The 19,851-nt window shown below is 58.2% G+C and overlaps 4 protein-coding genes across 4 annotated transcripts; 3 read left to right on the top strand and 1 right to left on the bottom strand.

Annotated features, from left to right (window-relative positions):
• The first annotated feature begins 4,212 nt into the window (after positions 1-4,212).
• BJ171DRAFT_484443 (uncharacterized protein) lies at positions 4,213-7,157 on the top strand. Its single transcript, XM_053108989.1, has 10 exons — positions 4,213-4,601; positions 4,735-4,850; positions 4,972-5,012; positions 5,129-5,219; positions 5,469-5,557; positions 5,662-5,749; positions 5,865-6,048; positions 6,191-6,362; positions 6,479-6,689; positions 6,818-7,157. Exons 1-10 carry the CDS (start codon positions 4,231-4,233, stop codon positions 6,973-6,975), a joined length of 1,521 nt encoding a protein of 506 aa, XP_052971651.1. The 5' UTR covers positions 4,213-4,230; the 3' UTR covers positions 6,976-7,157.
• A 50-nt stretch (positions 7,158-7,207) lies between these two features.
• On the top strand, positions 7,208-13,542 carry BJ171DRAFT_484440 (uncharacterized protein). Its single transcript, XM_053108988.1, has 9 exons — positions 7,208-7,648; positions 7,887-8,422; positions 8,715-9,238; positions 9,383-9,646; positions 9,767-10,098; positions 10,255-11,130; positions 11,246-11,830; positions 12,046-12,492; positions 12,653-13,542. Exons 1-9 carry the CDS (start codon positions 7,567-7,569, stop codon positions 13,246-13,248), a joined length of 4,242 nt encoding a protein of 1,413 aa, XP_052971650.1. The 5' UTR covers positions 7,208-7,566; the 3' UTR covers positions 13,249-13,542.
• Positions 13,543-13,903: 361 nt separating this feature from the next.
• On the top strand, positions 13,904-17,761 carry BJ171DRAFT_3247 (uncharacterized protein). The gene is made up of 12 exons (XM_053107138.1): positions 13,904-14,228; positions 14,368-14,606; positions 14,733-15,291; positions 15,370-15,573; positions 15,724-15,998; positions 16,130-16,300; positions 16,426-16,620; positions 16,704-16,879; positions 16,956-17,056; positions 17,181-17,254; positions 17,387-17,526; positions 17,639-17,761. Exons 1-11 carry the CDS (start codon positions 13,949-13,951, stop codon positions 17,450-17,452), a joined length of 2,340 nt encoding a protein of 779 aa, XP_052971649.1. The 5' UTR covers positions 13,904-13,948; the 3' UTR covers positions 17,453-17,526; positions 17,639-17,761.
• BJ171DRAFT_418458 (DHS-like NAD/FAD-binding domain-containing protein) lies at positions 17,666-19,501 on the bottom strand (the record flags this gene model as incomplete). The annotated part of the gene is made up of 6 exons (XM_053107344.1): positions 17,666-17,878; positions 18,041-18,250; positions 18,411-18,497; positions 18,627-18,845; positions 19,040-19,207; positions 19,283-19,501. The coding sequence occupies 6 exons, from the start codon at positions 19,499-19,501 to the stop codon at positions 17,666-17,668; spliced, it is 1,116 nt and encodes a 371-aa protein (XP_052971648.1).
• Between the last annotated feature and the right edge of the window lie 350 nt (positions 19,502-19,851).

The following is a 19,851-nucleotide window of genomic DNA, read 5'->3' as shown; positions in this document are numbered from 1 at the left end:
TCGTGGCCAAGGATGTGGCCACACTGCGAGCGTATGTTGCCATGCAGGGTGTGCTGACGGATGGCCGAAAGGCCGGGAGGCAGAGAAGGCGAGGTACTTATTGTGGTCGAACCTCACTCCCACGCTCACCCTCGCTTTCCCAGAGCACTCGATACAGGTCTGCGGAATGCACTCGCCCTTTCGTCTGCCCAGCAACAAGACCTGCGTGCCGATCTCCAGCAAATCTCTGGCGACTGCCGCTTGCTCGACGCTCAGCTGAGCCAGCTCCGCGACGCCCAGACCAGCGACCGGGAGCAGTTCCTGGCATCGTCCTGTGTCGTGCGGCAGGAGATTTCCGAGACCAACCGGAACCTGGCCGATCTCACCCAGCTCCAAACCGAAGCTCGGGCCACCGTCCAGGAGCTCGCACAGCAGCATCAGCAACAGCAACAACATCAGCAGCAGCAACTCGTCGCATTTGACCAAAAGCACGCCCAGTCGGCCCAGATCTTGGACCATAATCTGCAGCAACTCTCAACGTTCGTCAAGTCCTTTGCCACCGAGACCCGCGAGCAGCATGTCCGTATACTGGAGACTTCTCGGGACGAACTCGCCAGTCATGCCAAGACCGAGGAGGATGTCCGCCGTGCGGATCTGAGTCTGTGCTATTCAACCCTCTCCGAGGCCATCGAGGCGGGGCACAAGAAGCTGGCGGGACTGGAAGGCACCGAACTCCCGGCGCTGCGGAAGCAGCTCGCTCAGCTGGACGCTGCTCTCGACAAGCGGCTCGAGTTTCTGCGGACTGACTTGACCAAGTTGCTGGATGACGTCAGCCAGAGGAGCGAGATGCAGTGCAAGGCCACACACGCCGAGCTCTCTGCCAATGCCGAGTCGATGCAGCGGGAGCTACGGACCGAACTCAGCGAGACTCAGACCTTCCTGGTGCAGGAGATGAGGAGGATGACCAGGCCCCTGGTTGTGATTTGATCTGGTACTGTGGCAGGCAGAGCGATCCTCCCGATAAATGAACACGACTCCTCCAGGACCAAGGAGTGCGCCTACATCTCAAGAACTATCTCGAGCAGCACTACCTGATCGTATCCACTGAAAAAATGGTATTGTTTATGATGCTGAGGATGTTGGTGCAGATGTAGGGTGACGTGCAATGGATAGTGCCGTTGTGCAATGGATGGTGCCGTTGTGTAGTGAGGATGCGACGCAGTGCTCGACAGACAGGAATCAATGGGACAGACAAATGCGGGTATTCAGACTTGCTCGCCGGTCGCCGACTGCTCTGCGGTTCCGGCTGCTGGGACCTCATTGACGGGTGGATCCTCGGCCTTGGCTTCAACGGGGGCATCCGTGGTGTCGGCTGGTCATTCAGGACAGATGGACAAACATGGCGGTCAGTTCGCTGTGACTGCTCTCATGGCAACTGTCTGGATGGTGAGCGGGAATACATACCCCGATCGTTGCCGTGTGGCTCGCTCGTTGGCTCGCTCGTTGGCTCCCTCGGAGCAGTGTCTTCAGCGATGGGTCCCAAAGACGACTCTGGCTCAGACTGCTGCACTTTCCCGCTCTCATCCAATGCGGTGTTGGCATCGGACAGGGCACTTTCGACGGTCTTTGTGCTTTCCTGCATGCCTGGGTCTTGATTCCGTTCTCCAGTCTGTGTTTCGCTTGCACCAGTAGACGGCGTGACGACCTGGGTCTCTGATATCTCGACTGACGATTGGACTGCTTGGCTGACACTGCTCAGAGCGTTGGCCTGGTCTTGGCTCGGATCTCCCGCCAGTACTTGCCGAGGCTCCATCACAGTCGATACCGACTCTGCATCCATGGTCGCGGCAGGGTTGCTCTTAGGCTGCTCCTGTTGGGCCGGCGGCTCGGCGTGGTCTTGGTTTTCGGCAGGCGGATTTGGTCGACCCATCGGATCCTGCTGTTCTCCGACAGGACTCGGGCCTGGCGGCACAGGAACAGCCGAGCCATCGGCTTGGGGTGGGCTCACCTCGGAGTGCGGCTCCTTGCCAGCGCTCGAGTCGACTTGGACATCGCTCTGTGGCTGGTCTGATAACCCTGTGACTCCGGGCAGAGACAAGGGCTCGGACTGCTCCGGTCGCTGCTCAGACGCAATTATTGGCGGATCTGCCTCTTGTATCGGAGCCGGTACATGAACAGGCTCCGAGGGCTTGGGGGGCTTGGGGGGCTCGGCAGCCGCGACGACTGTCTGTTGCTTACGAAACTCCATGATCTCCTCGTCGACTTCTTCTTCCGAAGTGCCCTCGTCGCCAAAGTCCTTTGGATGCTTCTGGTGCTCCCGAACAGGGCAGTGCGCTCGCTGGAAGTTACTTTGCTTCCTCGGCGGTGGATAGGCCGGCTCGCTAAGCCGGCTGTAGAAATTACTGTCGATCGGCTTGAAGCGCACGCCGGTCCGGCCCTCGAGGGCTGCCGAGATCCAGCGTCGCCGTTGCTTCTCCATCTCGTCCTTGGGATCTTCGAGGTTGCGTGACGAGTGCAGCTTCTCGCTGGCCAGGCGTGTGAAGAAGCTTGGGGAGGCTGGCGGAGGTGCTCGCCGCTGGAACATCTCGCGCGGAAGCTGGAAGGGCGGCGGCCTCTTGGGCTGTTGCAGTCGGATGAACAGGTCCTGGGACACTGGGCCGAGCTCGGGCTTTTGGTAGATCTCGGGCGGCAGCTCGATCGGGGGCACGGCGCGGGGTACGGCCAAGCGGTCAAACAAGCCCTTGCTGGCGATCTTTCGGCGCCTGTATGGCGGCCGGGTGTGGGTGGTGCTTGGGCGAGACGGATGAGCAGAGGATGTATAGGTGAGCTCGGTCTCGAGTGCCCTGGCCTGGGAATTGTCCTTCAGGATCTTTGGCAGGTTGGAGTAGTCGTACATGGGGCTCTGCATCCAGAAACAATTGCAAGGCGGTGGCCGTTGTGGGAGGCCGCGACAAACACTCAGTAACGGGTTGCTCGAGTAGACCATTGCCCTCCAGACAACCAGGCTCAGGCCATCTCGACAGCAGTGCAACGGTGCAGCATCTAGTGGGGCGAATGTGATGTGCGCTACAGCAACTGCCGCTGAGACATACTCCCGCTGTCTTCTCGTGGACGCGGGCATACTCCTTGAACCCGTACTGCTCCTCAGGCGGGGTGTAGTCGAGAGGAGGCAGACAGAATCGCTCCTGGTCCTTGAGGCTTGGCTTGCAACCTGCCAAACAGACGGCACCATTGGTGTGCTGATCCTGGGCAGTGGTGCCCACACAATGCACTCCCAAAAATGTCCACCAGCGGATGTCTGGGTGTCCAAGGCCAGGCCAGTTTGCGTGGCAAGATGCAGGACCAAGCAAAAAGCGGATTGAAAGCAAGCCTACCCCTCTCGGCCGCGGACTTCCATAGCTTCCGCTGCATATGCCAGTGGAGCTTGCCCGCGGGCATCTTCCTGGCATCGTCGATGTAAAACTTGACCTGGAGGCGGTACTGGCTGCTTCCTTCCTCGGGCCCGCCACATGCGAATTTGGACTTTGGTAAGAGCGACTCGGTCCACAGCTTGGCGACCCGGCGCTCAACCGGGTCATCTGCGGTCCGCGCATACATCTTTGAGGGCGATCGGTGTTGCTGCTGACTGGCCAGGTGCTCAGCGGCGGCGTGCGGCCTGGTCTCGGATGAAGAGTGATGGCGGAAGCTGGCCAAGGCGACAGAGAATGCGATCTGATGCAGACGAGGGGGCGGCTCCAGAAGCGGCGGCTGCGGACAGGACTTCTGCGAGGGTTGGCAAGCAGCAGCAGCAGCAGCAGCGAGAAATGCAATCCATAGCCGGACCCTGCGCCACTCTTCGACATATGTGACCGCTGCTCAGGGTCGACGTAACAGCGGGCGACGTCGGCCCCCCTGGCGGAGTGCTGCCCAATCACGGCGCAGCTACCCCTGAGACATCACAGTTGCATCGCTGCATTTGCACATCACAGCTGCATCCGCACAACATCGCTGCACTCCCGCTGCGGCGCCCTCTCGCACATCTGCTCTTGGGCTGTGCTTGCACTCTTACTCTGCGCTCTTGGGTGGCAGTGCCACCGCTGCACCCGGCCCCGCCGCAAACACCAGTCTGCATCTCATCCAGAGTCTCTGTCATCCTCCCACCCCGCAGATCGCAGGAGCTTCCTCTTGTGTTTCTCGTCCGCTCAAGATCCACCACCACCCCAGCTGCGACCCTACATCAACACTATCGAGACGCGCACGATCGCCGCTGCCATGGACCAGCGCCGCAAATCCAACTACGAGTCCTTCCTCGAGATCATGAACCGGTTCCCGTCGCCGCCAACGTCCGAGCCTCCTCCTCTGGCCGGCCACCGGACCCGATTCTCTCTTCCGATCCAGTCCGCCCGCGCGCTCCCTCGATTCAATCCGCGGAGGAGCTTGCAGGCCCTCATCCAGCCCAGTGCCAGCGAAGCAGCCGGCCCCTCGTCGCCATCGGGCGAGCGTCCAAAACGAACAGGAATCCGACTGGCCCTGGTAACTTCGAGACTCTCGCCGAGAAGATCGTTGCCTTCACTGCTCGGGCCGCTGTCCGAGAACACACCGACGGATTCTTTCGCGAGAGACAAGCTGGATCTCGGCAGGAGGTAGGGATGGGCCTGTCCGCTCTCGATCGCGATGATGGTAATGACATCCAAATCCAACGACGGCAGCACAATCCGATGATAGCAGCACAATCCAATGATCATCCCTGACAGTCACAACTTTCACTGTATCTAGATACTGCACCGAATCGCTCGCAACCGAGGAGTTGGACACTCTATGGGGCTATTTGTTTTCTCTCTCTGGGCCTGAACTTGTCAGGTTCCAGCAACTGGTTCAGGCAGAAGTTGCAGGTAATGAGGTTGGTGGCGCAACGAGGCGACGCAACGAGGCGACGCAATGGCTCTGGCTGCCCGGCGTCGAAGCACCGGTACCAAGCGAGGTATTCAAACCGAGCGGCACGTACATCCACAGGGACACCGCGATGGCAATCGGAGCAGTCCGGCCTGATCGAGGTATCTGCCTTGGGGGTCGGATTCTGCGGAGGTATTCGAGCCGTGTGCTTCCTCCAGCTCGACACTGCGCCTGGGACCTGTCTTTTGCTGTTCGTTACTTGACATTGTCTCGGCAGTGCAACAGATACCGGATCGACTTTCGCCTGCCGCAGAAAACAGTTGCAACTGGCATCTTGCTGATTGACTCGGTCGAGATTGCTCTCAAGGGTTAGTATAAGGGGTTCGGCTGCTGGACGGGATTATCTTTGGGTCCGGCTCATGCCCGAGACGCTTGAAGCTGTCAGAAACGAAGCAAGTGCAGCAATCGCCAGGAACGAACGGGTCAGCTCGAAGACCTGGCACTAAGCATCAGGAATAGCATGCCATTGCTACCTGATCGGCTGCTTGATCAAACCCCGCGGTGATGAGATGGCTAACCAAGAATGTACCCTTGAACGATGTTGGCCGTGTTCACAGGCGGAGGACAGTGTCGCTACGAGCTTGTGAGTCCACCAAGTAACCCAGACTATCTGCTCAACGTCTCTCCGACATCGGGAAAGCTCAAGGCAAGTCGCGGGGGGGGGGATGAAACAGCACCGTCATATCACCGAGCGTGGTCAGCAGGCTACGAGGGCCATTGGTCTGATTACTCACACATCTGCGATTGCAGGCTTTGAAAGGGTCCGAGCTCATCACCTTCAAGGTGCTCTGCCATGCTCCTTGCAAGGTGCGCCAAGTCGTCACACTGCGTGTTGAAGGTGGGCGACCGATCGCAGACGACGTCTGAATGTGATAATTGGGTTGGGCAACAGAATGAGGGCGACAGGGACAAGCGAACTAACCCAATGGTGCTGCTGCTCCCTGGGGTTGCAGGTGGTCCAAGCCATTGGTTTCTCGTTGGTCTGGAAGCCGAAGGCGAGACCCGGCCCCCATCGGCACTACCCGAGGAGACTTCTGGGCTGATCAACGAGCCGCGGCAGCTGTCGCTGAGCTTTGATGTGTTCCGAGATCCCTCGCGGCTGGTCCGCAGCTGTGTCTTTGTCGGTCATCCGCATGAGTATGTTTTACCAGGCCGAGCAGCTGTATTCTGGACCGTGGTGCTGCCTTACTGATGGCTGGGGTGTACGAAGAACTCTGAGCACAGCGATCCTCTGGGCACTAATCCGAGATGCTGGCTGCCATTTCAAACACCTTGATAGGATTCCTGGGGAGCTCGCTGTCCTGAGCAAGACGCTCACACGAGAGCCGTCATATCTGAGAGCCGAGGGACTATTCTACGACAATGGCGACGTGACTGAGGTGCGGCGGCTCCTGGAAGGCAAGGGGACATACAGAAGCCACGACTGCTTTGCAACGGCGACGGCCATCAAGGTAAGTGTGCGGCTCGCCACTACAGCGCCAATGCTGTACCAATGCTGTGCGATGCTGTCGGCGATGTGGATGACACGGAAACGCACAGAGATCTAATTAGGGGCGTGGGGCATCAGCGAATGCTTCAAGTCCATCCGCTTCTGCAGCCCCTGGCGTCGGAAGTCGTAGCGGGGTGCCAGGGCGAAGGAGACGTCATGTCGGTTCTGTCACTTCTGCCGCCAAGGTACCAGGACTGGCTCCTGTGGGTGGTTGATTTGATGATCGCAGTTGGCGATGCCCGGGCCGGGCAGTCAGGAATCTCCTCGGTCGCAGCATACAAGGGCGTCGGTAAGTGCGGATAGGTTCTGGCTGCAGTCCAAAGGTCTGTCGTTGCGCAACACAGTACCGGAGTCCGTCTCACCAGGCTCTGGTTTGTCATTTGCTCCCCCCTGGATGTACATGTCCCCACTCGATAGCCGCTGCGATGATTCCGAGCCTGTGCAAGCCGGGTGGGCCTCCGCGGCAAGACACTCAACATATCGCTGTCGTCCAGAGGGCGGCCGAGTTTCTGTACCTGGCGATGATTGTGCGGGCCCGGCAGACAGAGCCCCGACGGCTGTGTCTGGATGCGTAGATATTAGCGATGATGCGGGTGTTGTTACCAGCATCTGCAAATGCGCCGCCAGCACTATGGCATCCAACACGACCTTGATGTCTACATCGCTGCTGCCCGTCCACCAACACCTTCGCCAACACCTTCGCCAACTCCTTCGCCGATCACACGACACCGCGCTCGATCCAACGCCCCTTTGTTGGCTGACCCCCAAGCTGGATTGCTTGGGATGCATGCGGCGGCCCCATTGTGCTGTTGTCCTTCTGCGGCCCTGCGTTTGATCTGTCCTGCTTCTCGATCTGGCTCCGGCCATCCCGATTTCGCCCCCCCCCGTCCTCCTCCATCTCGGTCCTGCCCTGGTCTCCTCCAGCGTGTACGGACTTGGTCTGCCTCGTTTGTACAGGTCCGCTCGTGCCCCACGCATCGCCCTGCTTGGCGGTCCTTGCTCGTTCCCTTCCCTTTCCCAGCCACCCGCATCGCCGTCCTCCCATCGCCCCTCGACACCCTCGACACCCTCGGCGCAAGCCATCTTCCTGCTCGTCGTCTTCGTCCTCTCGCCGCTGCCCTATCGTTTCTCTTCCCGCTTCATCTCCCATCGATCGTGTCTCTCCCATGGCCCGGCTGTCTGCAACCGGCTGGGTAGCGCTGCTCCTCGTCGCCGCACTGGTCGAGGGCAAGCCTTTCCTCAACAAAAGTAGGTCCAACTCGCTCTGCTATCTGGGCTTGGATCGTCGCTGGCTCTACAGTCTCGGACTCTTGTGCAGCTGTTGAGGTCTTGTTGATACCAGCACCAGGGCCACGGCTGCCAATTACCTGTATTGCCATCACCCCAAGCGCTGAGCTACATCGCCGGCACTGACCTTGGCTCTATCTCGCTTCGTCCTTCCTTCTGTCGACCTATCCCTGCGCCGACGCCGCCTCTTCCCAAACAGTCAACGACTTTGATCTCAGCGGCAATATCTGTCCCAACATCGTCCAGCAGAATGTCCCATGCCCCAATCTGTGTGTCGCTGACATCAAGCTTTGCCCGTCGTCCTTCCGCCCTTCCTGTCCCAACGGCCAGAGCTACTGCCCCGACGGCACTTGCCAGTCGTCCTGTGCGAATGTACAGTCGACCTGCTCGTGCTCCTACGGCTACAGTGGCATCGGCAACTCGTCCATCAGCAGCGGCAGCTTCCCCTCCAGCCAGCTCACTCTGTACCCCTGCCAGCCCATCCGGATCAATGTCACCGAGCCCAAGCAGGGCCCCACCTCGTCCCAGACGGTGCTGGCGGCATTCTGCTACTCGGCTCTGGGACTGTCGGCCAGTCCCACGTTCAACGACCCGTTCTTCCAAGTGTGCCTTCCTCGCCTGCAGCCCGGCACCTTTTCGGTCTTCTCGCCCGATTTTGCCAGCTTCTACATCGTCCTTGGTGTCGAGGTCATGATCCTCGCTATCCATGGCTGCTTCAAGTTCTACGACAGCACGGTAAGGGCACCTGTCTCTGCCGGCCCAGCCACTCTGTCGGCTCCCAGCCAGCCTGGCCGGTTCTGTGCTCCAGCTTGTTTGTCCCGCTGCATGCTCCGTTGTCTGGTGGCGAAAGGACAGGGTTCCGAGACCACACAGCCCAGCCCCCTGACCCACGCTGCCAAAGTCTTTCTTGCGAGGCCGTACTGCCGAGCCTGCGACACCACGGCCATGGGCGACAAGGCTGTGCTGCAGCAATCATCCTGCCCCACTGGCGCAAGACTAATTCCTCCCCTCCTCGTTGGACTTGCAGAGATATCGTGACATCCCGCCCACGACAAAGTCGTCCTTTTCCTCCGAAAAGACCTTCTTCACCATCACCGACGAAAACAACGTCGAGCTCCAGGATCTCTGTGCCCCCGATTCCTCTGCATCGCTCCGCTTCCTCGGCTTCAAAACCGACTGGATCGGTTCCATCGTGCGCTACAGCGTGCTGCTGACGAGCGTGACTCTGATGGCCCTGCTGGGTCTGCTGATCGGCGACTACTACGGCGTCTTTGCCCAGTTCACCTACAAGGAGGAAACCATGATCTTTGTGAACCACGACAACCTGAGCCAGGTCTTCATCCTCATTTGGCACATTTGCATGATCTGGTTCTTCTCCATCCGAGCCACCCAAAACAAAACCGGCACGTACTTTGGCCGCCGCTGTTCGCTGCGACAGGCCACAATCGTCCAGGTCGAGAAGAAGGTCGAGAGAGCCGTCTACCTCACCTCGATGGGTCCCCTGGTCAACCGCTGGCAGAAGATGGAGCGCCGGTTCAAAAAGTTCCTCAGGTCAGCTGCCTGGCGGAGTGCCGTGCTGGGTCGCAATAGTGCCCATCACTGCCACAATTGGCTGTGTTGTGCCTAAGCCCCTCGGCTTGATCCAAACCATGCATCCGCATTGTCTTACCCATGGGTGCCGCAACCGCCCTACAGGCTCGACCGCTCTGTCTACGTCGTACCGGTCAAGCACACCCCCAACGGAATCAAGTACATCGAGATCGAGTGCATCCGATACGTCTTTGACGAGCGTGCCGAGACCTTTGAACAGCACCAGCCGCCCATCGCCTTGACCAACTCGGATCTGCATGCCTCGCTCGAAGGGCTTGCCGAGGGCGAGGCCATGAACCGCGCCAACCTGATGGGCCCCAACGCCGTCGAGTTCCGAGGAGACACTCTCTTCACGGCCGTCAAGAATGAGTGCGTCTCGGTCTGCTTGCATTGCTGATGCACTAGCGCAGGCCCTTGTGGATCCGGCTTCGTTGGCACGGTGCGCTGACTTGTACTGGCTTCTCTGTCCGCTCCCTGGCCTCCATACAGATTCACGGGATACTTTTACATCTACCAGTTCCTCACCCTCTCGATCTGGTACTACTACGCGTACTACCAAATGGGCCTGGTCCTGACGATCGTCATCGTGGCATCGGGTCTGGTCAAGGTTATGGTTGGGCTCCGTGCCCAAAAGCGCGTGCTCGAGATGGTGACGTTCTCCAACATGTGCAAGGTTAAGCGAGGCGGCCGCTGGGAGACCGTCAACTCGATCGAGCTGGTCCCTGGAGACGTTGTTGCTGTTGAATCGAGCGAGCATGTCTTGAGTGTCGACTGTGTCCTTGTTGACGGCGGTGCCGTTGCCGACGAAAGTTCCTTGACAGGTGAGTCCATGCACTGGGGACCGCGTCGATTGAATGCGCCCAGAGCGGCTTCAGTTGAGCGTGCACCAAGCTGCATTAGTCGCGCCCGCAGTTTCTGGCCCTGCGGGCCATGCCACACTGCTTCCTGACAGTGCGTACTTCAATTCCTGCCCTTAGGCGAGGCCCTCCCCGTGGCAAAGTTCCCCATCAAGAACGATGCCAAGACCTTCTCGGTCTCGGAGCCTCCCAAGGCCAACACCCTCTACGCCGGATGCCACATTCTCCAGACCCAGCCCGACACCGAAAACTCGCCCACGATGGCGGTTGTGCTGGCCACCGGCCCGAACACTTGCAAGGGCCGCCTCGTGCGCGACATCCTCTACCCCACCGCCATCTCCTTCACCTTTACGGAGCACCTCAAGATGGTCATCCCCGTCCTGATCATCTGGGGCTTTGTCATGCTCATTATCGGCGTCAAGTTCATGGACGTCGAGGGCGTCGACTCGTGGTTTTACGGCATGTTTACCATCTCGCAAGTGTTGTCGCCGCTGCTGCCCGCAGTTCTCGTCATTGGCCAGAGTGTGGCGGCCGAGCGTTTGGCCAAGAAGGGCATCATGTGTGTTGATCTGGCCCGCATCACCCTGGCCGGCAAGACCAAGATCTTTTGCTTCGACAAGACCGGCACCCTCACCAAGGAGGGTCTCCAGTTCCGTGCCATCCAGCCTGTCGATCGTGACGGCTACACCGGACCCGTGTTTGCCCCGGCGCTCTTCCAGTGGACAAAGTTCCCCCGTGCGATCCAGCTCGCGATGCTGACCTGCCATTCGATCACCTCGGTCAACGACGAGTTTGTCGGCAACTTTGTCGACGTCGAGATGTTCAAGTTCACCAACGCCACCCTGGGTTCTGGAGAGGCTGGCCATTCGTCCACGATTTACCCACCCAACGACCGACCGCTGCATATCGTCAAACGCTTCGAGTTCATCCATGCCCACGGCTACATGACGTCGGTTATCCGCGACGACGACGGCCACCTGTATGTGCAAATGAAAGGTACGATGATCTTGCCTCTGGCTGCGGTCGCCGCCAATGACTTCATTACTGCGTGATCCACGACCCAGTACGGCACAGGGCTAACGAAATGGCGGTGGTGGCGACGGCTCTACAGGCTCTCCCGAGAAGATCCGTGAGCTGGTTGATCCTGCAAGCATCCCCAACAACTTTGAGAGCGTGCTGACAGAGCACACCGCCTCTGGCTGCTACGTACTCGGCTTTGCCGTCCGCCAGCTGCCTCCCAACCTGTCCGCTGCCGATATTCAGTCCTGGGACCGCGACCGCATCGAGCAGGGCGCCGAGTTTGCCGGCTTGATTGTGTTCCGAAACGAGCTCAAGGAGGATACCGTTGCGGCCCTGCGCCACCTGCGCGACGGCGGCTGCCGCACGGTCATGATCACGGGCGACAACCTGCTCACGGGCGTGCATGTGGCCAAGCAGTGCGAGATGATTCCGCTCCGTGGAGCCATGGGCACGCCAGAGCAAGGAAAGCCGGTTGTGGTGCTGTATGCCGATGTGAACGCCAGCGGACAGATTGTCTGGAAGAACCACGACGACGATTCGGCCGTGGGTCTGGCCACGGTCATGAACCTGGTTGAGCTGAGCCACACCGGAGCCGGCAACCCCGTGGAGCTCGCTGTGACAGGCAAGGCCTTCAACCTGCTGATTGCCGATGGTCTGATGCGCAAGCTCCTGCTTGGTAAGTGCCTGCTCTGACCGCCTGCAGTGTTGGCTCGCGGGACGCGGCGACATGGGCGACTTTCAAGCCGGAGACGGTGTCTGTGGAAGCGCGATATACCGAACTGGCGCTCGTGTTTGAAGCCCAGCCCATTGTTTGCGACGAGAGCATACATCGGATCAACGCAGGGGTGTGGATGGATGCGGGCTTGTCGCTGACAATGTTGCCATCTTCAGACATCCGCGTCTTTGCCAGAATGTCCCCTGAGGACAAGATTCAGTGCGTACGCCTCCACATGCAGCACGCGGTCACAGCCATGTGCGGCGACGGCGGAAACGACGCCGGTGCCCTCAAGGCCGCTCACGCCGGCATTGCTCTGAGCGAGGCCGAATCCTCTGTGGTCTCGCACTTCAGCAGCAGGGACCGCTCCATCAACGCATGTGTGGAGATGATCAAGGAGGGCCGCTGCTCGCTGGATGTCTCCTTTGCAAACTACAAGTACCTGATCATGTACGGCGAAGTCTTGGCCTTCTCGGGCCTCGTGCAAGCCTACTTCACCGTCAGTCTGAACCAGTGGACGTGGATCCTTATCGACGGAAGCACCATCCCCATCAGCTGGGCGCTGACGATGGCCAAACCGGCCCCAACGCTTTCCGAGAGCCGCCCTACGGCCCGACTGATCGGTGAGTCCATGTGCTGCATCTGAGAGCGGCATCCTCCGTGCACCCATATATCATTCATGTATCCGCGCATCCCTGTATCATCAATGAACTCATCCATCATCGCGGGCTGCTGCTTGCCGCACCGAGACACGGCTAACCCGGCGCTGCTCCCACGCGATAGGCGTCGAGACCATTACATCAGTCGTCGGTCAAATCTTCATCGACCTGGTCTTCCTGGTCGGTGCGGTTGTGATGCTCTTCCGCCAGCCGTGGTTCGTCTGCCACGAGTTCAATGGAGCCAACGCCGATGTCCGTCGGTGGTGGGAGCTCGGCGACAACTTTGAGGCCGAGGTCATCGGCATCCTCTCGATCTTCCAGATCTTCCACGCCGCCGCCGCCTTCAACCTGGGCTCGCGCTACCGCTCAGGCTTCCTGAAGAACTACATCTTCATCGGCGTCTACGTGATCCTTGCGGCGCTGCTGTCGTTCCTGACCCTGGGCAACCCCAATCTGTTTGGATGCATCTTCCACATCAACTGCGGCACGCCCGAAGCCCTGCAGTCGCTCGGATACTCGTCGTTCTGGGGGGCGCCCTCCGAGTACTATTCCAACGACGGCCACAACGTCATGCCCATGGATTTCCGCTGGAAGTTCTGGGCGCTGTGCATGGGCAACCTCATTGCCCTGCTCCTGTTTGAGGGTCTGGTGGTGCTCGGTCCGATCCGCAACTGGGCCAAGCAGCGCTGGCCCCTCAACCGGGAGAGCTATCGTCTCTGAACGGCCCGGTGCCAGTGGAGGCACACCCGGCACCTCCCACGAGTCTTTTCTTTGATTTCGTCTTTGTTGTTTCCGCTGTTTGTTCCTTCGATGTTCTCTTTGTTGTTTCTTCCGTTATTGTCCAACTTTTGTATATGAGCGGGTTGCCGTGGCCGCTGGGCACTTGCTCTGGCAGAGCATGCCCTTCCAGCCACAGCAGCGTCGCAGTTTCATCCCATGTGCGGGACACCCGGCCCGGATCAATACACCAGCCTCGAGCCATCACCGCTGTGGTGCAGCGAGATTAACACAGGAAAAAACCGGTGCAGTGTCGTCGCTGAGAGCCTGCGTCCAACAGGCCATCAGCAACAACGAACGATCGCTTCGGCAGTCGGGATTTTTGCAGTGCCAGGCAGAGTGAGGATTCTCTTGGACAAACTCGTCGCAGTTGGGTCGGACCACTCGATCATATACTATCATCCACTCGATCATATACTATCATCCACTCGATCATATACTATCATCCACTCAATCATATGCTATCATCCACTCGATCATATGCTATCATCCACTCGATCATATACTATCATCCACTCGGCCAGCAGCGATCAAGTGGGTCGCATTTCAATGACAGAGTCCATCCGCGTGAAGCAACGGTTTCAAAATCGACACGCCAGAGCCGCCCCGTGGCATTGCAGATTGACCCCGATCAAGTCTCCTCATGCCCATGCCCATGCTCGCGGCCGACGTCCTGGACAGTCGCCTCGATACGGACGAGCGGGTCCGTCGGCTCGAAGATCTGTGCAAACAGATCCAGGCCCTCACCGGCGGATCGGCCGAGCTGCCACTCTGCATCCAAGCTGCATCCGATATCCTGCGACGGACGCTGAACCCTCTCTCCGACACACACTCCAAGCTTGTGCTTGCATCGTTTGATCTGCTCGATGCGCTGGCTCAGCTGCAAAGGACCTGCAACAAGCCGATTGGGTTTGAGCTGACATGTAGGCCTCCCTCTGGTTCCGTGGCTCATGCATTGTCTCGGCTCGGAAACCTTTGCATCGTCCCGATCATGTCCGCACTTTCTCCTGACAGCGCATCCTTTCTGCCATGCTCCGGCTTGCCATCCCGGCTCACCTGCAGCAATCGATCTGATTTCACTCTACGATCATCAAAGCTGGAAGGTCCGAGAGAGAATCGTCGTCTTTCTTCAGCAGCAGATCGAGGCACTGTCGCCAACACAGGACGAGTTGCTCAATCCCTACAAGCTCGTTGTGCTCATGGCCGTGGCCGACGACGTCCCCCAGATCAGCCGAGCCGCTCAGACCACTGCTGCCAAGCTGCATTCACTGGGGACGGACTGGATTTTGTTCTACCAGAAGGTGGGGAATTATGCGAGCCAAGGCCATTGGCAGAAATGAATGCAGGAATTGGTGGTCGAATCAATCTCAGGACCCCGAGTCGGGAGCCTCCACACTGATCTAGGTCTGGATTATGGCCATTTGCAGATCACCACTCTGGTTCGAGCACATCTGTCGAACGACACAGCTGCGGAAAATGCATCGCCCCAGCCAGAGCAACTTGTGGCCAAGAGTCTCAGGGCATTGCTTGGGTATCTGTCGATATCGCCGCTGTCGGCCCAGATCCTGTGCGAGGTTCTTGACCTCCTCACGCCGATATACGCCGAGGACCAGCGAAGTGATATGGACCAGGCCTGCATGACCGATTGCAAGCGAACGGCAGCCTCGATCATCAAGCATCTGGCCCGCCGCATGGCCGCGCATCCAGACAACGATGTCTCCGAGTCAATCGCTGCCCAAGCGTTCGCCGGTCTGCTGGGCCACACGTTCGCCGACTGTCGAATCGCATCGCTTGCGCTCTGCCAGATATTCCTGGATGAGTACTATGCGCCATCAACCGACCAAGTATCATTCACAGGCGAGGTGCTGACCGGCAGCGATTCCGACTTGGGCTCAAGTGGGGCGACAGCACAGCCAGTCGAGCTGGTGACCTGCTGGACAAGTCTGCTGGTAGTTCCCGTCGAGTTTGGAGGGGATGTCGAAGAAGGTGAGCGTCTTTGCCGGTGGAGATCAGTAGTGCCCATGTAGACCGGGGTCGCTTATAACTCTGGCGCCATGCTTGCAGCCCCAGACGATCGGACTCTGCGATGTCGAGCCGCATTCAAGGAGCACGCAAGCGATATTCTCAAAATGCTTGCGATGTGGATCTCTCGGGCCTCGGCTGTCAGCGCCCGCAAGCACGAGTTCGAGGTGCTGACAGTCATCTCGAGCTTCCTGGGCGACCGTTCTGGGAGATGGACATCGGATCTTTCTCGCACCACGGTCGAAGGTACGTGTGGGTGTTGGGCACTCCAACTCCAGTGAGATTGAGAATGGCCATTCGTATGGCCATTGTAGGTAGTACTTTAGTCACCATATACATGGCTCTCCTCTTTTGATACGTCCGCGATCGTTTGCTCCCATAAACCCTGCAAACCAGCGATTTTGAAAGCGCTTTCGGGGGACTCGGCTGACGAGATCGTCAAACGCAACTTTGGCAAGACGCTGCGACTGCTGCAGCCACACTTTGCGAAATCATCGCGTATCCAGCCAGCCAACCTCGAGGCGCAACTTGCCAGACGACAGCCTGTCGAGATCCAGAAGAGTCTTTTGGCGAATACCAGTGTCGAGGATGGGTACTATACTCTTCAGGACTGGAAGATGAAGAGAGTTGACGCAGTCGAGATCTTGGCGTGGCAAGCTCAGTTCTTGGAGGTAGGTCGTCCGGGATATGGGGCAGAGGGGTATGTGGCAGGAGGATATCCACCCAAACGCAAGCGCCAGCTATCAAGCCAATCGAGCTATCCAGCCAGCAGCTAACAAGTATCAACCGGTTCTTTGATCAGCAAACCGAGTGCGACGAGCACCTCCATGAGCTTGTGCCTATTACGCTAACGCTGATGGATGACCACCAAGTGCGCTACAAGCTCGAAGGCACTCGCATTCTGAGGCGCGTCCTGCAACATGTGTCTCCAGAGCGATTCCGACGCATGGGCATCGGCTCAGTATTCTCAGAGGCAAGAACTGCATCCATATGCTGCGCAGCGCCCAAGTTCTGAAACGGCGATGGCACTGGTTCGCAATGTGTGTGCTTGGCGTCAGTGGGTTTAATTGAACTGCTCACCGATGGCGTCCCATTCAGACCCTTCATCTCGGCTGGAACTACTTTAACGAACACGATCTCATGAATGAGTCGCTGTGGACAAGCTACGAGCTATCAAGCGTGATGTTTGATGCTGGATCGATGGAGCAGTATGAGAGTCTGGAACGCTTGCTGAAAGACGGGATCATGACAGGGCTATCCATGTCGGCTGGAGGGAAGGTTGCCGACATTCAGGTACGTTCATGTTGTCGAATTCAAAAATCTTTGATCGCCAGATGTCCGAGTTGATCCCCGTCTCTCTCGCTCTCCCGCCTCAGATGTACCTGCGGATCCTGCAAAAGGTTCTTTGGACACTGGGAGTTACCGGCATTCGGTTCATGAAGCCAACTCTGGGATATTGCTGTGATCTGCTCAAGACCCATCGCTTCGACTTGCAAACACAGCTGGTGGCGAGCGAAACGATCGTCATCGTGATCCGGCTGTACTGGATGAGGTGCGTGGATGGAAGCAGTCTCAGATCGATGGCCGACCGATTATTGCTAGTGACTCAAGCATATTCCACTTGACAGGGTCAAGGACTATCGCGGCATGATCTATGCCAGCGTCGCCGAGAACTGGAGACAGCTGGAGGTGGACCAGCACAACTCGCTCCTCCGAGCAGCACCTGAAGGTACTGTTGCTCGTCGTAACATGGCGGCTGGACTGGATTGGGCATCCGCAGGTTCTGCTCGTTCGCTGGTACTGGCTCGAGTGCAGCAAGACTGACCAATTGTGTCTGTGACTGTCTCCTCAAGTGCGTGAAGCACTGCAGGCGAAACTGAGGCGTATTCTTGCCCTTCTCAAGGACTGTCTTGGCGACGTCACAAAGGTACGATCCTCGATCCGCCTACAAGCAGGGCACTGGTGGTTGCTGCATTGAGATGATCGGCGCACATGAATCTCGCCTTTGCGTCTCTGACAACGTCTCACATCCATTTGGAACCACATCGATGTGAATCAGCCCGATTTCCTCGCACTCCTGGCGCTGGATCAGAAGATGTTTGGCCAGCTTTTATATGGCCTGTAGGGATTGGTCTCTGTCGCAAACAAGACTGGACCAGAAGATACAGATCAGGGTGCGACTTGTTTTGATCAAATAAAGTAAATACAAGCAACTGCTCGACGCAGACTTGGTCGCCACTGCGCTGCCGCATCTTCTGCCGAGCTCATGACAGGGGCTATGTCATCGCTGAAACCAACGTTCATCAAATAGGAGACCTCGGGGATTGCTCCAGTGTGTCTACTGGCCACGTCGCCCGTCAAAGTACGCCTTGGCAAGGGTCTCGGCGACGATCATTGGAAAGACAATCGAGGCATCAGCATAGACCTTGACGGGCTTGGCCGTCAGGCGGATCTTGCCCCACGAAACCGCCTCGTCAGGGCGGGCGCCACTGTCGCTGCCGTCAAACTCCTGGCCCGTGTTGATGTAAACGGCATAGTCGGCACCGTTGCGCTAAAGATGAAAGCCGGTTCAACCGGGCAGCGATGCCAGAACGAGCCGTTAGCTGATACTGAGCGGCGTGTCCGATGACTCAGAAGCGATACAGGCCGCGACCGTTGTTCGGACTTTGGGCTGCTCTATTGAAGCGCCTTGCTCCTCGCGAGCCATGCTTACCATCAGATTGGCATTGCAAATGTGATGCTTGATCACGCCACCGCCAAGAATGATGATGCCTGTCTTTTTGGCATACACGGCTTCGCTGTTGATGGCGCGGATGTCGGCCGCAATGTCGATGATCAAGCCGGGATTGCGGAACGAGTGAAAGTAGATCATGTCTCCGAGCGATCCATCGGTCAAGGCTGGGCAATAGACCGGAATGTTGTTCTAGTCGAGATGATATGGACAGGCGTACACGGAACAGAGTGTCAGCGAGCGCAGTGTCGCTGTGGAGGTCGCTGGGAGAAGCAAAAGCTGCAGCGATTCAAGTGTTGCCTCGACAATTGCCAGTCAAACGCCAGTTACATGCGCAACAAGCAACGCCCACCTTCCATGCCCAGTAATAGATGCTCTCTGGGTTGTTGATGCGCTCGCCCAGACGATGGATGATTTTGGAAGGAGTCCAAATAACGCCCTGTTTCAGAGAGCCGCAAAACAGAGAGTCAGCAACCAGTCGCGGTGGTAGCATCAGCTCACATCCGAATGGGGTGCTGGCACACCGTCCACATCGGATTGGATGATGACGACAGAATAGATCCGATACCTTGTCTTTCTGCTCGGCGAGCAGCTCATCGAGAATGGGCATGACCCAGTCCTCAAATAAGCAGTAGTTGTCATTTGGCACCAGCAGGTTGCCGATGCGATTCAGTCCCTTTTTCCGCAGCTCTGCGCCGGAGAGGCTGAAGGAGCCGGCATAAGTAGGAGCAAGACACTTGATGAAATCCTCCTCAATGCCACCAGCGGAGGCAACAATGCAGTCGACCTAGATTGCAGAGTGAGACATCGATCGTCGTGAGTCCCAGAGTCGAGAGCAGGAACGTCCGTCGGGAGATCCAATGGTTTATTTGAGAGGGTGGGCAAGGGGACAGCCTGGGTGAGCCGGGTGTCTCGAGACACATTGTTCATGATGTTGCTTGCAGCCAGGCAATCGGGCCGCTTCTTGTGCTCGGTACTCACCAACTTGTGCTCAGCCAGGAACCGGAAAACCTCCCGCAGGCCCGATGAAACCATGTTGGAAGTGTATCCCAGGAAAATCTTGCATTTGACCTGCTCGCGGTACTTGGGGTCCTTGTCGGATTCGTCGTCATCGGGCAGAACGGGCTCGTCGGCAAGCCTCCAGTTGATCTACACCGACGAAAGAGGACACCGTTAGAGAATGCCACGGCGAAGCGCGAGTGCTTGCTGGCAACTGATGCTTACCATCCGGTTGATTTCGGCAATGGCCTCGCCCACATGGGTGGCCTGGAAGCCCGAGAACAGCAACGAGTTGACAATCTCCTGGTGATTGATTCCTTTGTTGAAGTCGTATCCCTGGATCTTTGTGGCGGTTTCGGGCATCTTGACGGAGTGCACCAAGACGGCCTCAAGGGCAGTGCTTGGTGTGGCATTGGTGGGGTTCGATGTGGGTTCGGAGCTCATGTTGCCTTCGTGGTACGGCTGATATGAGGGGGCGGAGAGGTGCTCAAATCGAGTGCGTGCGTATCCGTGCGAGCGAATGCCGGTGCCGGTCGAAGGGGTCGTTCTCGAGCGAATTCGCGCAAGTGGGTGCGTCTGGGGCGGCCAACAGATGCGGGTTTTGCAGACTCGGAAGGCCGGTGCGCAATCAGGACAGGCAGATGGCAGCAACACCCAGGAGCGGAGGCAGCCCAGCCGCCCAAGAAGCCGGGCCGGATGGACGTGCTGCCGAAAAAAAGGACGCGCAGCAACCGTGCGCAGCGGGCGGAGATCGAAAGCCATGTGCGCAGCCGTTGACGACGAAAAAACACGCC

The sequence above is a fragment of the Polychytrium aggregatum genome (assembly GCF_025602895.1).
Source record: "Polychytrium aggregatum strain JEL109 chromosome Unknown BJ171scaffold_1, whole genome shotgun sequence".
NCBI classification, from domain to species: Eukaryota; Fungi; Chytridiomycota; class Chytridiomycetes; order Polychytriales; genus Polychytrium; species Polychytrium aggregatum.
Note: the sequence above shows the minus strand (reverse complement) of the source record. Positions and strands in the feature narration are given on the sequence as shown.